Source organism: Amphiura filiformis, chromosome 1 (assembly GCF_039555335.1).
Source record: "Amphiura filiformis chromosome 1, Afil_fr2py, whole genome shotgun sequence".
Classification (NCBI taxonomy): Eukaryota; Metazoa; Echinodermata; class Ophiuroidea; order Amphilepidida; family Amphiuridae; genus Amphiura; species Amphiura filiformis.
This window is the reverse complement of record NC_092628.1, coordinates 16403790-16423573: the sequence shown is the minus strand read 5'-3', so window position 1 is coordinate 16423573 and position 19784 is coordinate 16403790. Positions and strand designations below refer to the sequence as shown.

Genomic DNA, 19784 nt, shown 5'->3' with positions numbered 1-19784 from the left:
ATAATTTTGCATATTTGAACGTGTTTCAAACGTTTTCCTAATCTTTTTTTTTTAATGATGAATGGGCTATCACCAACAAAATGATATTATGATCTTGAGGCCTTATATAATTCGCCCGGCTGAACACCCGGCGGCCTATTCGAGTCCGAAAATTTATTTGCGAAATTTGGTACCGCTCTTAGTACCGCTCATCCCTAGATTGGCGACAGGCTGTATTTAGCTGCCGGAAGCGGAGAATTTTCGATGTCGAAGCTTGTTTTCACAACAATAGTACTCTATAATTACTTCAGGATCGCAGTAAAACAGGTATTTATTTTACAAAGACTTAAAAAAACGTTCCATCGAACACAATTTCCGTTCAAATTGAAACGTTAGTTCATATATTTAGTAGCTTAAGCTTAACACTGACACTGTCAAAGTGCTGTGTCTGTATTGAGAGAATCAATGTGTTCAATTTGTCAAACAATGGCAATGACAATAATAATGACGATGGAAATTTCATTTTAACACAGATAAGTGGTACACCAATGTACGCTATGCATGTTACAAAATACAAGCAAAAAAATCCATGATCTTAATATAGAGAATCAATTCAATGTGTTCAAGACAAACAATGGCAATGACAATAATAATGACGATGGAAATTACGAGGGCTGTCAACTTTTTGGAATTGCTTGGCGTGAGACAGGGGCGTACCGGGATTTGCCGACTCCAGTGTTCATTTTGTACCATGATTATTTGAGCTCGGGAATGTGAAAAGCGGGGGTGGGGGGGGGGGGGTAGGGGCAACAAATTATTCATGACGATGCGTGAGATTTTACTCATTTTTCAGCTTTTTGCGTGAGATTTACTACCTAGGCGTGAGATTATACTACCTTGGCGTGAGACCGTGAGAAAGTGACCCAATGCGTGAGACTCACGGCCAATGCGTGAGAGTTGACAGCTCTGGGAAATTTCATTTTAACACAGATAACACTCTCACTCTCTACTGATTCACACTAAGTAGGTATGCCAGGCAAACCTTAATTAACACATTTGCTAGTCGGCCAAATTCGCCTAGAACACAATACATATTTACATAGAAATTTAATTAAAAAGAACAGGTAGGTCAAGGAAACCTACATAAATATGTTGTCTATACTTCACTTGACCCAAATATATGATTTTTATGGTGATGAGACACTCGCACATGGAATTTTAGAGGGATTTTGATAGCAGTTCCACATAGAAAAGCTGCTATCATCAACATGAGACTAAGTCTAAGATCATAAGACCTTGGTCTGGGGCGGACATTTTAAAAATGAATTTAGAAGAGCAGCAACGACATCACTTGCATTACATTCCAGATGTTAAATCTACATCATATGCAAAATTTGAGGAAATTCGCACGAGTCCGTTTTATTTTAGGGCCATTTGTCTATGACAGGTCTTTACATGTAGCCCTATGGAGAGAGTGCCGACTGCCCGTTGAGGCGCTATAACCCTAATTTTAGGAACAAAATGTGATTTAAAAAAAGCGGACTCGTCATGAATTTTCTAAAATTTTCAGAGTATGTAGTATGAACATGTAGAAATATAATCAAGTAGTTGCCTTACCTGCTCTTCTCCGAAAAATTAAAAAGTCCTATACCTCAATGATAATGAAACCTATAGGTGTCTACAATAAACACCACCGAAATGCTGTTTTGTTAGCTGAATCTTTTTGATGAAAGTCAATCTTTGACAAGATGTAACTTTGCTACGGAATATGACAAAAAGTTTTTCAGTTTTGACTTTCTTTAATCAAGGGCTTTAATTTGATATATAAAATGATGCAGTTTGATGGCAAATTTGAATTCACCTGGCATACCTACACTAAGCATGTAATAATGAACCGATAAGTTAGACTAATAGGCTGAGTGAAAGTCTTCAGTAATGACATTAAGTGGAGCAAACATGTACACTATATCCAGCTCTGCATTGCTCGAGAAGTCTAGCGAAGAATTTGCTCACCGATAGCTTCACATTCTAAGCTAGAGACCATTGCATTCAAAATCTAGTCGCATTTGCTGAGGCATGACACCGTTTAAAGCAACGGAAATTCAGAAGTAAACACAGCCGATCGCGACAGGTGATTGCATCAAAAATGTTGCTAAAATTACACTTCAGCAAAATTTTAGACTGTCCAAAATAGGCAAATCTTGCTCAAAAGATACATTTGACTCATTGAAATAACTTTCATCCAAATTTCAATAACAGCATAAATAACCTCCGGTGCAAAAAGCTGCACCGCTGTCCGACCGAAAAACGATAGCAAAGCACTTTAGCATCGAATGCGTAACTATCGTGTGCAAATTCAAAGCTAGAGTTCTCGAGTAAGCTCTGCATAGCTCTATACTACTGGACATATACCCAGTCTCTTAATATGTACCATGCTTGAGGCTCATGCTGAAACAAAGGTAAGAGTTATGGTACAGTATAACCCAAGACAAAACTGCCTACTTTGGCATAACTGTGAAGTCTCCCATGATTTGACAGGTATTCAGCCCCCATAACTTGCTTAAAAAGTCTAACCAAGAATTTGCTCACCGATAGCTTCACATTCTAGGCTAGAGACCATTGCATTAAAAATCTACTTGGATTCGCTGAAGCATGACACTGCGTAAAGCAATGGAAGTTCAGAAGTAAACACAGCCGATCACGACAGGCGATTACGTCAAAAATGTTGCTAAACTTCAGAAAAATTTTAGACTGTCCAAAATAGGCAAATCTTGCTCAAAAGATACAGTTGATTCATCAAAATAACTCTTATCCAAATTTCAACATTAACAGAATAAATAACGTCCGGTGCAAAAATTACACCGCTGACAGACAAAAAAACGACAGGAAAGCACTCTAGCATCGAATGCGTAACTATCGTGTGCAAATTCAAAGCTAGAGTTCTCGAGTAACCCATAACCTCTGTGATATGGAGAGGAATGTGGCAGGCATACATGTGGAACCATTTTGATGCATCTCAATTCTTCTTTTTAGGAGAGTGAGAGCAAGCACTCTCTAACTGCTCTCCTTAAATCTGATATATGAGACTAAGGAGAGTGATTTCAGCTCACCTTATTTGACCATTCTCTCCTTACATTCTATTGTAAATGCTCTAATAAATGGCTCTCCTTTAAGGCTCCAAAAGACAGTCCCTGCTGATGATCCCATAGCCCAGGCTTTAAATGCTTATTTAATGAATGATCGTTTGTTGTCTTTTATTTTAATTTTTCAGCAAAAGTAAACACTCATCAAAGTACCTGATAAAATAGATCATACTCACCATGCCTCTATATCCGACCTTCAAATACAATGCTTGGGTGCGCTATCTCATAATCACCAAGTCTGGAAGTGAAGAGCATCCTCTCTGGGGTGAGGACCCAGTCTTTGTAAACTACAGTGAAGTATTAAGTAGACACTGCAATAGTAAAAACTCTCTAGAATCATCCTCATCGTGGAGGCAGTCCTTAAAGTCTATGGCAAATAAATTTGAACTGTCAGAAGATGAGAAGCATCTGATGAAGAACGGAAAGAGAGTTCTACGAGAGATGGAGTACCAGGATATTTTGTTTCAATTTCATGATGAGGATAATCATCCTGGAATGATCTTGCTTAGGTCAAAGGTCAGTAGTGTACTTAGGATTTTGTTTGTGTAAACCTGCATTGAGCAACAAGCAACTGATATTGGGCTATTCCATTTAAAATCCACACTACCCCTGTGGAAGATTTTGGAAATACCTTCCACAGGGGGAGTATGAATTTCAAATGGAATTAACATATCCAGCTGCATTTGGGGAAGTTGAATCTTTCTCAGAGGGTGTATGAAATTCAAATGGAGCTGCCTAATGTGCCCAATCCATTTGAAATTCATACTCCCCCTGTGGCAGATATTTCCAAAATTTTCCACAGGGGTAGTGTGGATTTTGAATGGAATAGCCCATTTTGACCAAAAATGTTGGCTACAGTGAGGCAAAATAGGGCTATTTATGTTTGCTAGATAAAAAAATTCCCATTTGTCATTGCGGTGGGTTTTAAAAGGGCATGCATGTTTTTTTGTTAACCGTGATTTATCCTTTGTTCCATAGATCATGGATTTATATGCAGATGTGTGTTATGACAGAATAGACAACTATGTGAGGAATTGTGAAGTGTGCCAAAAAAGAATGGTAAGATTGATTACACAATCTCATGGCGATAGAGGAGAGACTGTCCCTCCACTTGGAGAGGGAGAGTGATTCGTAGTGATTTGTTGGGCTAATTCCAGTTGAAATCCATATGGAAGACATGATATTTATCTCCCACACAGGGGGTGTGGATTTCAAATGGACTCACCCATTTAGTTAACCCCATTTGAAACTCACACTCCTTCTGTGGAAGAATAAGGATATTTCTTCCATAGGGGGTGTATTGTCAACTGAAATAGCAGATAATAGTTAACATTTATGGAGCACAACCCTTGAAACAACACTCATGGCACTGTTGTTTTTGAAGTGATTTCAGAATCAGTTCATTTCCAATTGACCTTTTCGGTAAATCCCATAATTCCTTGAATTAGATCCCATCCTCAGATGTTGTCATTTGATGTCATGCCGATGCGCACATCGATTAGGTTTTCGAACATCGCTACTGCGTATTGCCGACTTGATGACATCTTAGGTCTAACTGCAAGGAACTATGGGATTTACTGAAAAGGTCAATAGAGTACTTTGCTGCAAATCATATTTGTATTGGGAATATTCAAACAGCACCAGGAGAGATTGAGACTGGTAGTGAAATATTAATGCTCTGCATGCTGTCCATAGACTTCAATGTAAAAAGTTTGCCAAGTTAGAAAAGGGGAACGTATACACTTTGAAATGAGCTTTGTGTATGGGTGTGGGGGTGTCTGTGTATATGATGCATGTTTGTGTGTGCAAAAATTGTTAACCTGTGGCAAAAAAATGTTAACCCTTGGCTTCTTTTGTTGATTTATTCCATATGCTTTGATAGGACTTTGACGACAAGGGACTTAGTGATATATTAACGATATATATTGATTTTTCCATTAGCCTTTTCGAGATATGGCGGACACAATAGGATGGCGCTGGACGAAGTGGGTAAAGTCTTTTGAATTTGCCGGGTTTTACCCATATTGAAGACTGCCCTCCTTTTGTGTACGCCATACTTCGAAAAGGCTAATGGGACTTAGGTACATTGATATATGTGTGATGACATTATGTGTTCTTTTTTTCAGGATTAAAACATCCAAGGGCTTTACTTGCTATGCTTGTTACAATATGTTCATGCATCACAAAATTTGCCTTTTCTGATCTGATTGTGTGGGGTTTTGCGCACCACATTATTTACCAAGCTGTTTGTTATTTATGTATTATTTTAACTTGTATTTTGCACAGAAAGAGAAGCCTTACACACGCAAAACCAAAACAAATAGGGAGCCGTCGCCGCTAACACCAAAGCCTACTACTGCTACATGTATTCAGCAGAAATCCACTACTGCTACATGTAATAAGCAAGAACAGATCCAAAAGGCTAAACCGAGTTCACTATTGTGCTACCCGTTGCGTCTACACCCAGGGCGGAGATCAAAAGCACATTACAGGCGTTTGTAAAAAGTAATGAACTGAAGTCTGCATTTATTTTGAGTTGCGTTGGAAGTGTGAGAAAGTGCAAGTTAAGAATGGCTGATTCAGAATCGGTAAGTTAACCCCATGAGAACTACCTGCTGATTGGCCAAAACAAAAAGAAGTTTTCATTATCAATTGGACCAATCAGCAACATTGTTAGAATAATTTCACCATGCAAAAACTTTATTTGCAAAGCTCCATTCTGATTGGTGATTAAAATGAAGATATCATGCAATTGAGCAATCAGTGGCAATGTTTGATCGATAGGTAGTGCTCAGGGGACTGAAGAGGTTCATCAGGTCTGTTGATTAATCAGCTAATTAAAGTTCTTTGCCAAGACCAAAGGAAAAACTTACGTTTTTCTGCTGACAGTTTCGCCAGAAACCTTCTGGCTTTCTCAAAGCGATTGATGTTGTTATTGATCCATCTGCTTGGAGCGGGAATCCCGGCCGGATGTTATTGTTTTACCAGAAGTACTCCTGTCTCCAACGTTGGTCTTGAGCAGAGGATCAAAGATGTGGCTCAGAAAGATTGTCCCCTCGTCTCTGTTCATGGTGTTGTCTCCTCTCTTGCGAATCCATACTGATTCCTTGACCCATCGTGCCCTGCGGTTTTCTTCCCTATCAAGGATTGATGAGCTGTCCCAGTCTATTAAATGGTTATCCCTTGACACGTGATCTGTGATGGCTGATTTGTTAATTTCGGTGAGCGATTCCTTCCTCTTGGATCGTGTGTATTTAAGTTGGCTAGCTTTCTCCGCTTCCCTTTTGTGTTCATTCATGCGGACACCGAACTGTCTTTTGTATCGCCAATGTACGATTGGGGGCAGTTTTTGCATGGTATTTTATTTTGCGGTGCCGCATGATCCTCTCTCCGTCATTTTCATGTATGGCGTCTCTCCGGCAAATGGCGCTCAAGCCAGCTTGGATAGTTGCCCGGGCGTATTGTAATTTGCCATCAACTGCGAGATATGACTTCTTCTTCGGCAACTTTTTTTTTTAGGTGCTCCAGAGTCTTTCTCACAGGCGGCCGAGCAAAACCATAATCCCGAGGAACTGATGTTGGATCAATGCCAATGCAGTCATAATGAAACCAACTGCCTAACGAACAGTATCTGTTATTACAATAGATCATGGGTCCTTCGTCGCCAGTCTTGCATATACAGTACTCGTAGTAGTCTGGATCGTCGTCATCCGTCACGTCGTCGATATTGTCGTCAAGTTCGTCATCGCCTTCTGTAAGGTCCGTGTCGTCCACCAATTCCTGACTGTATTTCATGTAGTAGCTGCTTTTGGTATCTACTCTGACTTGAAGCCACCTCAAGCGCCATTACTCGACCAAATGATATCGTAGAGCAACAACCGAGGTATCAAAATACGCAGGAGAACGCTGCGCGTTATATACATTTAACATGGTGTTAAATAAGTTTTTGCTATATATTTCATTTCCCGATATAGCTGACCATCTATAATTGTTTCGATACTTTCTGGGTTGAGTTTATTTAAGTGCGCTATGTCCTTTCTCTCTCCATGCTCTCTCCCACACTCCCTCTCTCCCCCCCTCTCTCTCTCCCTCTCTCTCTCTCCCTCATTGTCTCCCCTCTCTGTCCGGGGGGGGGGGGGGTGTTCGAAATAAAACCCTACGGGGAGGTGCCACGCAGACTTTCGGATACTGACTTTCTCTATACCTACTTTTTGCTGTTTTTGCCACCCATCAGTATACCAATTTTTCACAAAATACACCCAAAAAGCACCAAAATTTGCCCTAATTGGGCGCTTTTAGGGGCATTTTTGCCCAAATGCACCCAATTGGGCGCATTGGTCTCCTCTGAAAACCCACCCATCGATATACCTAAATTGCTGAAAAGGTACCCCAAAACCGTGGCACATCCTCGTACACCTTCAACCAGGGAGAACCCTCTCCGGGCTCTGTCCGTGCCGCCTCATTCCGCCTATCATATGTGGATGATATGGAACATGTATCTCTTTTTAATCAAGTTAAGGACACCCTCAACGCTCTCAAATAAATCGTGTATATGGCTCCTTATTCCTATTGAGTTTGGCGCCTATAGGCCTCTAGCTCCCCTCGCCCCCGTCTCTCAACACTCACTTGACCCATGAAGTGATATAGTATTTCCGGGAGTATTTCAGTGAACAAACCTGTAAGAGTAATACTCGTTTGTGCCAATCTTGTGGTGCCGCCACCAGTCCCAAGAGCATCGCAATCATGCCCGCTTCACTTTTACGTCCCCGTTGAGCTGTTAAAATCCGCTCTACGGTCATCCCATCCCCAAACCCAAGGGCCTGTAGGGCCTCGCCCAACTTATCATGGGGCACGTAGTATTGCAACACTTCAATCATTCGGATTAAATCACCAGTAACATTCTCGTCCAATTTTCTGACTCCAAGAGGAACCTGCAAACAAATTGTTATTAACTTTAGTTAACATTTGTTAAAGTAATCAAATACAAGGACAACTATACACCAGTGGTGTACATTTCTTTTTGACATGCGAGTGGGGTTGTGAGGCGGTTGGACAAGAGGTCTCGAAGTATACTGAATTCATCACCTTTTGCCGACCCCGTTTGCCCACAGTATTAAGCTGTAAAAGCTACTAACAATTTTGTTATATTGAACTGGTAAAATATGGTTGAAAAGTTGACAAAATATCAACACTTTTTCGGCAAAGTGGCCAAATATGAGGTAAATTTTACGAAACCCACATACAGGTGTCAACATGTGAATGGGCCAATTGAATGGACCACCCGATCAAAATAATATTTATTCCCCCGGCATCTATACGCCTATTCTATACACAATTGCTTATATTTGACATTGTCTTTAATGATTTCTTTGTGGTATTTTTGAAGTTTGATTAATATCACGTTTGCCAACAATGGAATTGAAACAAACATGAACAGATAAATAGAGTTGGGCGACTATCACTTTTTTCCTAGTCGACAGCAAATAGTCGCGACTACGACTATAGTCGCGACTATCTGTGGTTAAAATTGGACTGAAAAATCGGGTGAAAGATTGGTGGCAATTTAGTATTTATAATGCATGATTACAGGACCCGTGATTGCCGGCATCGCATCACAGTTTGCTACACAAACCAGCACTGTTGCGATACAAATTGCTACACTGTATCGCACGTTTGCGATACAAATATTTGACTGTAAAATGCTGTAATATAGGCCTAACTTTTCTGTTCAATTAAATTCACTTGCCACTTTCCAGCAACAGCACAAGAAACTTCATATAATTTTTCAAACCTTCAATATTCCAATAGCGATCTTCGTTCGTTTCCATGTTTTGCTGTGCATGAAAATATGTAAACATGCCGGTACGGCAGTGCATATTTTCCATGGTATGCTCATGAACGTGTTGCATCGTGCATTACGACTGTTTGTCAGCTAATTTGTTTATTTTCCTGTTGCTTTCTAAATATTCTGTTACCACAATAAGCATAGCTTTTTGAAATTACGTGAAAAGTACTTCTAATCTAATAATATTTTCCTAAATTTTCCCTTTTGGAAAACACTTCTTGGAAGTTCTCGCTGTTTCTTTCCAAAGTTAAAATAATCTCATACCTTCAGTAGTTGGTACAAACACCCAACCTGGGTCTGTACATGCACGCTATGATGCTGCTCCCGGGATGCTGCTACACCTGTTATCGCTGCATAAATTATAATCATAATGAGATGTTCGACAGTTCTAAGTAATTTGAGTTTTTTGACAGCTTTTATCTTGTGGGAAAGTAGTTCGACAACAAGTCAATAACACCAATTTAATGATGATTTATGGACTTTATGATTACTTGTTGGTTAGTGTTACTATTGGTAAGACAATGACTAACATTTTCTCATATTTTTCGTAGTTTATATGTTAGTATTTGGTTGGTTTTGGTGCGAATAACTGGCACTTTTAAAGTAATTTTTAACACAAAATATACTTGCATTAGTCGACTTTTGGTTTTCAATAGTCGTAGTCGCGACTATCAGTAATAGTCGCGACTAACGACTATTGGCACCTTAGTCGCCCAACTCTACAGATAAACTGTATCCATTTGAAGGATAATTGACTTTTTCCTGTAAAATAATGACGTGATCACAATTGAAAAAGAATAAAACTATTCAAGGACCACCAGGCCAGGACAAATTTCCTGTTACAGTACTTTGTCCAAAACCTGGATGCCATTACGACAAGGTTGCTATTAGAGTAGTTTTTCCATCGTATGGATGCCCATTAAATAGTACAAGGTTGCTATATTAGAGTAGTTTTTCCATCACCTGGATGCACATGATGGTACAGAGTTGCTATTAAAATAATTCCTACAACAAGGTCTGATATAATTAGAAACCAAAATTAAGTCATCTGTTTAACGCTTAAGTTCATTTTATGCATGTAGGAGGGGTTATTTTGAATGGAAGGGGGAAGCGGTACATATTTGTCAATACTGGTGTGAGACTTTCAGTAATTTCCTTCAAATGACTGTCAAATAATGTTCAGACATGCTTACTATTTCTGATTTCTGTGCCGATTCTTTGCTATATTGGTGAGCAATGTGTTCCTCAACCATGCTTTGTTGTGACGTGAAGCATTTGAAGTGCTTGACTAAAAGTCGTTGCATGATGAGTGACATCTCGCGTGCCAATTCTGCTTCGTCTTCATTGGAGGGAAGAACTGTGCTTAATGGAACTTGGCGAATGGCTTCTGCCCCGGGCCGGGTTGATGATTCTGTTGCTGGCAGAGGATTTCGCGACTTGGTGGCGTAGGCATTTATCATGTTTAAGGTTTTGTTTGTGTTTTGCCGCAAATGATGGCGAGCATGAGACCGTTGGTTAATATTGTCGAAACAAAATGTGTATGCCAGTGGTTCTGTTGATGAGAGATGTAACAGTAAAGTAAAAACAAAGCGATAAATAACTGTACAAATTAATATAATAAATATCGTGAGGACCGGACATCGACTAATTATGATCATGATTATTGGGTTGCCATTTATGGCAGACCCCGCAGCTACAATGATTTAGGGGCCATTGCTCATTTTGTTTGATTGCAGTATACACATACCTGCGGCTCAAATATACACATATTACGAAATAACTCCCTCAAATATATCCATTTTCTTGCAGACGGTAACAGAAGTTTTAAAGACGGTTTTCAAATATTACTTATTTTGAAATTTGGATTAGTATGCAATGTTACAAATGGTAGGCTGTTGGTGAAAATATTTCCGAATTTAGCTTTGTCTCTCAATAATAGCATCTAAGATATGATTGCAGCCATGTGCACCCATACCCATACATACCTGTTATGCTTTCTGCATGTGAGGCGAGGCTCTCTTCATCGGAAGACAACGGGCTGACTTCCTCCTCGGAAGGGGCAGAGCTTACTTCATCATGTTCATTATTATCATCACGTTCATCCTCATCAGATTCTACAAAGAAACATGTATCCATTAACATAATTAATGCGAACATGTAGACTTTTTTAAAACCCAGATTGTGTATTGCACAATGCACAAGAGCATTGCGTGATTAATAAAGTTTAGTATAAATACAAGAAATCTACTTTAAAATACCAAAGACAAAAAGATAGCCAATATTAATAAATAACACATAACAACCATGTCAATGAAATAGTTTAGACATAATTTGCCTTACCTTCTTTGGAATGTCTTCCAAACATTGAAGCCAAGCATTCGATGGCAGATTCCTCAATGTCATCGTCCATGTCCACTGCTATCCCTTCTGTCGGTGTCGCGTCGTGAGTTGCATCCTCTTCATTGCCTTATTTGAAATGAATAAAATTAATGACAAAAATATCAAACCACATATTTAAGGTATATTACTAGTATTTCAATGCTTGAAGATGGGCACATTTGGTTCATTTAAATACAAACAGACAAAACGGAAGACATACATCGCAAATTTTGCAAACTTAGTAGCGCTATACACCAAATTTACAATTGTTGACACAATTGTTTTTAACCAGAGTGTTAACCATCTGGTGATTCGCGGCCCAAAGACACCAAGTTCCACCCCCCCATAAGACGGCGCAATTTCTTACTACATTTATCATATTTTTGTACAAACCTTGAAACATTTGCTTTTCAAGAGTCCTTTTCCACTCCAGTAGTTTGGTGTCATGATGTTCTATTATAGTGGGAATTCCAATTGAATGAACGCAGCTTTCAATAGCGTGACAAATTTTTGCGTACACTGCGCGATGTACGCCAGCGTGCAGCGACTGTGTGTGAGTAACGCGAAGTAAATCCAACCATGCCAACGCACTCGTGATTGGATAGCATTGTATCCAAGGTTGTGCGTTCGCGTTGTAGTTTGAAATACGCAATATACGATCGCGGTTGGATCAAGTGCAGCTGTTAAAAGCTGCATTCATTCAATTGGAATTCTTACTATAGTTTGTCTACGGTATTTGTTGTGGCATCAATACCAAGGCATAACCCGGCATGGTAGAACTTCTCAAAGATCTAAAAACACAAGTTACCATGGTTACATTACATATATTGCATGTATCATATTTACGCAGTAAACTGCACGCCGAATGGAGCAGTGTGTCTTTGCAAATATGTAAGAATTTTGAATTTAGTGTAAATTCCAATTATTTCCATTTTCATTGCAGGTTTTAGAATTAGACAGCAACCATGAGATTGTCTCATTGACGGGGACTCTGTCTGCTGGTGGACATCTACATGCTAGTTTGTCTGATGAAACAGGACAGGTGAGTTGTGAGCAGAACAGCGTCATTCAAAGATATCAAGGAATATGCTCCCAAATGAAGCAGCATGACCCCATCAAAGGGTTTCAAACCATTGAATTTTCCCATTATTTGCAGGGGGAGATAAGATTTAGTGAATGCTTAAAGGTTAGAATTTCAACCTGTCTAATCATGAAGCTCCTGTGGCCAAGTTGTTAAGACACAGGTCTTGTAAACCTGAGGTCCTGTGTTGGTTTCCAAGGGGGGATCACTTTTTCTATTTATCTACTTTATTATATGTGACTCTCATGGAAGCTTTCAAAGAATGCTTACAACAGAAGCTGTACAAGTTTCTTAAAAGCTTCCAATGAATGCTCCCAAAGAAAGATGAACATCCTTCAAACTTTCAAAGAAAGCTGCACAGTCCCTAAGAATACTCTTGGAAAGCTTCCTTTGAATGTTACCAAAGGGAGCTGAACAACATCCTTCAGATCTTTCAAAGAATGTTTACCAAGGAAGCTGCACAGCTCTCTTGGAAGCTCTCAATGGCCGATACCAAATGAGGCTGAACAACACCAATTCAAAGCTTTTAAAGTATGTTTCAAAGAGGCTGCAAACTGGACCCAGTGTAACTTTTAATGTTATCCGCTTGGATAGTAAAATATTCTACTTTGTTCATTTCATCACAGGTTGTTGGAGGTCATGTATTAGGAAATATGGAGGTGTTCACAACAGCTGAAATCATTATTGGTAACATGCCAGAATTTCAATTTTTTAGACAAATGGACCCAAATACCAACTATGATGAACTTGTTATAAATTGTGTACCGAAAGATGGTAAAACAATTGCGTCTACATAATGATCAGTTAGAGTGAATTTGATGTGTGACTAGATAGGAAGCAATTCAATTATCAATTGAATACCTAAGTGGAAGAAGGGCCAAACTCCAATTTTTTACAAAAATGAGTTAGACCCAGCATTTTATTGCCAGCAGACTGTTCTTCCTTGTGTGTGAAAGATGAACCAAAATCCACTCTCTATATAGTCTTCCACATCCACTTAATCTTGGTTTTCATGGAAGAAAGGCCCAACTCCATGGAGTTGGGCCCTTCTTCCACAAATATTGGAATAAAGAGAAATTTTGTTCATCTATGAAATCTGCTTTGCACTACAATAAACTTTCTTGCTAACATATTACATGCTTGAATGATGCTTCTACTTCTGCAATTAATGGATAATTACCAAATATCTGTAGCTATTTATAACACATCTGCTTACGGAACTGGCACTTGCAGTATATTAGTGGAAGAAGGGCCCAACTCCAGCTTGTATCAAGACCTGTACCGGTGCCATGGAAATATCATATATAATTTTGAATGTATGTAATACTGTATCCCTTGACGAAGACAACATTCTGTCTATTAAACTTTTCCAAATATTAAGTTTTTCTTAATATCTCAAAAACAGTTTTGATGGAGTTGGGCCCTTCTTCCACTCAGGTATTCAATTGCTAACATCTCAACCATGTTGAGCAAGGTCTGCCTCGGCTATTTATCAATTCGAGTGTATTGGGCAATTCCATTTGAATCCACACACCACCTATGGAAGACTTGAGGTTAATCTTGCTCACAGGGAGTATATAGTTCAAACGGATCGTAGTTTAATGAATGGCAGTTACATGTTGAGAAGTTAAGGTGGTGTTAAAGGGAAATCATGAATTCCAACATTTTTGCAAATATCTCCAAAACCTTTCATGATACAATCTCAAGTGAGTTTGCACTTATGTAGGGATATGTTGGCCATGTTATGAAGGTAATAAAACTGTTGCCATGGTAACCAAGCAGTCGCTATTGGCTTCTGACCAATCACATTGAAAGTTGGTTTTTTCGCAAATCACTTCATTTGTCCCAATAAAAGTATACTCACATGTTGAATCATGTTCCTGCACACTTCCACTGATTTTCTTGTAAAAAAATCCCAGTGGAATTCCCTCGGGGGGGGGGGGGTCAAAGTGAAATTTTCGTTTTTTGGCCACAGATTCCATATTACTTACAAACTTTTTACGGTAAAATCAGCAGAGGTCATTTGTGATGTTCTTGAACGATTTGACACCATTCCAATATTTATTTGGACATGTCCAATTTCAACCGTATGAGGGCAGTATCCAGGTCTGAAATTTCTCGGTCCCTGGAGAGCAATAATCAGAGTAGGTAGGGTGCTGAAAACACTGCCGAAAATTTTTAAAAATTATTATCTTATGTGCCAAAGATGAAAACGATCCATAGATCTTTAATTTGCATTTAAAACGACCTTAAAAATAAATTTAAAACAAGTTCTACGAACAGACCACATCTTCCACAGGGTATTTGAGGACAACCAAACAAATATTTTTTTTGCATCGGCAGGGTATTGTCGTACACAGTAACAATAATTTGTGATTTGCAACTTTGCTTGCATCATTATGACTATCTATAATTCCAGTTTGTAGGCTACCCCAATGGACCTTTCCAAACTGACTTTTAATGATTCTTTGCAATTAAACCAGAAGCATGAAATAATTTCCCCAAATGCACTTTTCAGCATCATGTACAGTGCGAAATTCTAATGTGTAACAGGCATCATAACCATGATGAACTTTCGCAAGGTCAATTGTGGATGTGAGAGGTACTTTCATACAATAGACGATGAAAGACATTGAAGTTTAAAAATAAATAAATCTTCCAAAGAATGTTTTTCAAAGCTCTTTGGGTCAACAGTATGTGAATATATCTCTCTCACATTTCTTGAAGCAACAGCAGAACTGGCCTTTAAATTGGAGGTGGTTTGTTTACATATTTTGAAGTGACTACTACATCGGATGTGCTCATACGTGATTGGTTGCTCAAAGTCCACATCTCATTTTTAAGCAATTTCTGATGATATCCGAATGAAAAGGTCTAGGTACAATTACCAAATAGGTTGCAACTAGCTAGACTCAGTATTCGAAATATGCCTCAAAAAGTTACAGGCCAGCCGGGCTTGACCTTAAAAAGTTACCGGCCAGCCGGGCCGGCAACTATAGTTGCCAGTCAGAAAAGTTACCGGTCAGGCCAAAAAGTTACATGCCAATGGCTGACTGACCGGCCCTATTTCAAACGCTTGCTAGACTTGAGTCCAGTCCTCGTTTATGGAGTTTAGGGTTGGGTAGGGCAGTCTTGTAATAAGACTAGTAAAGTTCCACCCTATTTGGTGACTGCTCCAAGGTCTATGCTCAAAGTAGGATAAGAAATGTGCCTTTCCCAGTGGTTTTGTTTGCAATTTATTTGCATTTTTAATTTCATAATAAAAAACAAACGCATGAAGTTCCAATCAAATGAACATACGATCAACTTGAAGTTATACTTTTAAGTATTTTATTCTCAATTATTACAACAAATTTGTAATGACAAAATGTAAATAATGTATTTCTTTACATTGTATAAAAAGAACTCTACACATTGATGGCAGTAGCTAAAATTTGTGTACTGTAAATAAAATTAAAATAAATGTATACCAGATTTCCATGTTGTGCTTAATATTCTTTTAATGACATGGTAACATAATAATTGTTTTCAACTAAGTTTACTGCAGTCCAGCCTCCTGTATCCGGACCTCTCCGTTACTTTATTTGAACTTCATATGTGACCGACCATCCAGCACAACTGAGCCCTGAAGTCGCCAATCATCATTTTTGAGATATTCAACCAAAATATTCTGCTTGAAATTAGCTTTAAAATGATGTATATCATGTCTATAGTACTTGACATTTAAGTAGTGAAAATCAATAAAACAGTCAATAAATCCTTTGTTTCCTATTGTTTATTGTTAAGTTCAATGGAGCATATCTCAATAGTGGCACTGGCGACATCCGGGCTCAGTTGTGGTGGATGGTCACATATAGGAAACATGTTTTGATGATTGACAACTTAATTTCATGCTCTGCAGCATTTGGAACCTACTCCTTATCCTTTAGTTGATAAAGAATTCTGCAATCTCATTGGTCAAACACCACTTGGATAAAAATACATATTACCTGCGTACTCCTCATTAAGATACAAGCAGGAAATATTTCCTGTATTACCTGTGTAGCCCTAACACTCGCGCGTTTGTGGAAAATAATCAAATTCATATTCACTGAAGAATAAAATTGTTACCCCGTTTGTTCTCGCAGGAAAATATTGACAGTCTGGTACAGTATTCCATTCAGCCTTCGGCTTCATGGAACGTGGCACCAGACCGTAGATATTTTCCTGTATTTTGGAACAAACAGGGGGTAACTAATAATATTGTGTAATTCTTTGTTGTCTTAATTTGAGTACTTCAAACAAACTGCAGTATTACACATTCACCTATCAGGATTTTTAACTTGCCATGCTTATCCAGCCAATGCTTGGTCCCCATCATGGCTGGATAAAAGACGTTGGACAGGACTGTACAGGGCTTCAAGTGATCTTTTTGCAATGCAATATTACTAATTCTAAAAAAGGTAACATCTAGGACAGAGAATGAAAATTATAGCTACAATATGGTGATAAAGAAGTTTGTGATACTACTGATAAATTTATATAATAGAAACAAAAAATAGAGAAAAGCCAAAACATGGATCCTAGGTTTCTCACTGGAAGTCAGTTTGATTTAATTCCTTCCCACAATACAATATGTGTTGTACCGCACATGTGATCAGCAAAGCTAACAGTACGCTTTCCCGTCGGAAGTGTCGCTCTTACACATAATGGCATAGCGCACACCAGCAAATTTTGCACCCCTACAAATGTAAATGGTGTCATTAACAAGAAACCTACCCTTAAAGGCGTATTTATGTAAATGGTGCCACATCTGATACCCTAAATGGTGTTTGGTATCTGCATTAACTCAATTAGCTTTTGAAGCTTTTCTCCGAAAATGAAACGGAGAAGATGATGTCTCACATTTCATTCTCTTTATTTCAGACAAAGCACATATATCATGTCTTTTTGACAATTTTGCATAAACATAGAATGAAATGTCTTACAATGTACAGCTTCTCTAGGGCAAGTTACTCTTGCAGATAGTCTTAAGTGATTAACCCCAGTTTTCAGCCCTAAACAGCAAAGAGCTCGACTCATTATGGCACCCCTAAAGTGTGATTAGCAGTGAAAAATTACCCTTTTGCTAAAGACCTCGACGACATCATATGTCAAAAAACCTACCCTTTACGACGCTTTTTATGTACTGTATGTGGGTGGGTAGCACTTATGTGTAAGAGTGACCTCCTCCCCCGGGTTCCTGTGCAACATATATGCTACAAGTTGTTCAAGGATACAAAATGATGGGGTAATTTCAGTCAAACTGACTTCCAATTGAGAAATCCAGGATCTACATATTCAGTGCCACTATTTTGGAAGCCAAATACAAAAGAGCAGCATATGGATTTGGGCCACCAGTTGAATCTTCACTGGGACACAATATTTTGAAGGTAAAATGTATGATTTGATGAAATATCTCTAGACATAAATTCAAAATGTGAAATCAAACAAAATAGAAGGAAGCTTGAAATCCTGTTTTCATGTTCCTGCTATGGATTTAAAACCGTAAAGGTGGGTTGGACTTGGAGCGGTACCTTAGCTAGCAGTATTTGTGCTCAAATATTGAGAAAAATAAAGCCAACACCCCGGCCAACACACAACACTTTTCCTGGAGGGAGAAATGGTAAAAGCTTTAGTTTTGGCCTATCATTTGTGGAAAATAAAGTAGAAAATAAACAGAAATTGTCACAAATTCTGAACCAAAATAACAACCCATCCAAATGCAGATTTTAGTATTAGCTGAAAGCTGATATTTTCCCCATAATCCCAATAAAATTCTAGTCCTGAAATATGTGTCATTTAGGCAGTATGAACAAAAACATGGTAGTTAGTGGTTACCACCTGGGAAGTTGTGTACTGATGTGTGTTTAATTTTGTTGTAAGGTGGTGCAACACTTTTGCAGGCATTTGCCTTTTGTTGCATTTCCTCCATCTTGTGTTTTTTAATTATTTTGGTGTTAATTAAGTATTCTTTGTATTTTTGATGGAAATAAATTGAATATTGAATTGAATTGAATTGTTCTACGAGCCACTGCGATACATATTTTGCTGCTTCTCGAATCCAAAATGCTAAAGCAATATTTAAGTCAAAACTTGGAATAAGAATGTTTGGGTGATGGGTCAATTTGTGGAAAACACAATGTGTTACAATTGGACCACCCACCTAATGGATGTGTGTAAATCTGTTTTCTCACTTCTAAATCATGAAACCCTCTAATAATATTAATAATGAGTAAAAAATAAAGGTTAAACACCATACCTACAATTTGGAAGCCTGGTTTGCTTCTTGCAAATTTGTTCACACAAATGAAGAAAAAAAGAGATTGAGAAATGAAGTGTTGGAATGAAATGTTTTGGTATCACTTTCTGTGAATTCAGCCCAATTTCAGTCTGATTGCAAAGTGAATTTTCTGCAGCAAATTCTTGGGTCCATATGCACAACAACTTAGACCAGGTATAACTTTAGACCTGACTAGGGAAATTAGTTCTGTGGAGAAGGAACTTTTGGTATACACCTCCATACAGACCTTGGAGTTTACCTAAATTTATTGAATCATTAATCATGGTCAACTGATCAGTTGTAGACCTGGAAATTAGTTTTCTAGGTGACAGAATCCACAGCGGTAGTATTTTCAGACTGAAATGCTTTTGGCAACTTAAAGCATTTGGCATGGAAAAGCAGCTCCATCATCACAAGTGTCAAACCATTTAAACATGTACTGCATTATATGACCTGTTTCGCTGTCATACATACTCTGTGACATAAAAAATACCATAAACCATATTTACAAATAATAATGAGAAAATTGTGGTGAATTCACTTAGTATATCTTCAACAATGAAACTTTAAATTTCAAAAACAAGGCACTTCTAAAGCTTGTTTGAGTCTCTTTCAATAAATCAGTACTTTAATTTCTTGAAATAAATAAACTAATCTGTACTGGAACGAGTCACTTGTCATTTTCAGGCTGCAGAATTCATTAGCAATATTTATTTCTGCAGCCAGCTAATTTTTGATTTTGAAACTTGATAGAATCAGCACTTGGATTCTCCAGAAGCAAATAGTCCTGAAAATAAACTGCTCATGTAAGGCACAAGTGTAATTTCAGTGAACAATATTGTCCACTCAAGTTTTGAATACAGTAAAAGTGGACATTTTCCGCTACATTTATTTTTGCGCTTTTTGCACTCCAAGCGTTTACTGCGAAAATAACAACACACAAATATATTCCTTTTGTGTATGTCAATGTAAGGAAACTTAAAATTGCAAATACAAAAACAAGGAAAACAGTTAAAAGTGGGCTACGAACAAAAAATTAATTACGTGAAAATGTCC

The 19784-nt window shown here is 38.3% G+C and overlaps 1 protein-coding gene across 1 annotated transcript; it reads left to right on the top strand.

The window, feature by feature from the left end:
- The first annotated feature begins 204 nt into the window (after positions 1-204).
- Positions 205-14335, top strand: LOC140160149 (uncharacterized). Its single transcript, XM_072183452.1, is given in 7 exon segments — positions 205-306; positions 3251-3638; positions 4101-4181; positions 5409-5589; positions 5592-5710; positions 12290-12388; positions 13054-14335. Coding segments are annotated over 6 exon segments (990 nt in total). The 5' UTR covers positions 205-306; positions 3251-3299; the 3' UTR covers positions 13225-14335.
- The last annotated feature ends 5449 nt before the right edge of the window (positions 14336-19784 follow it).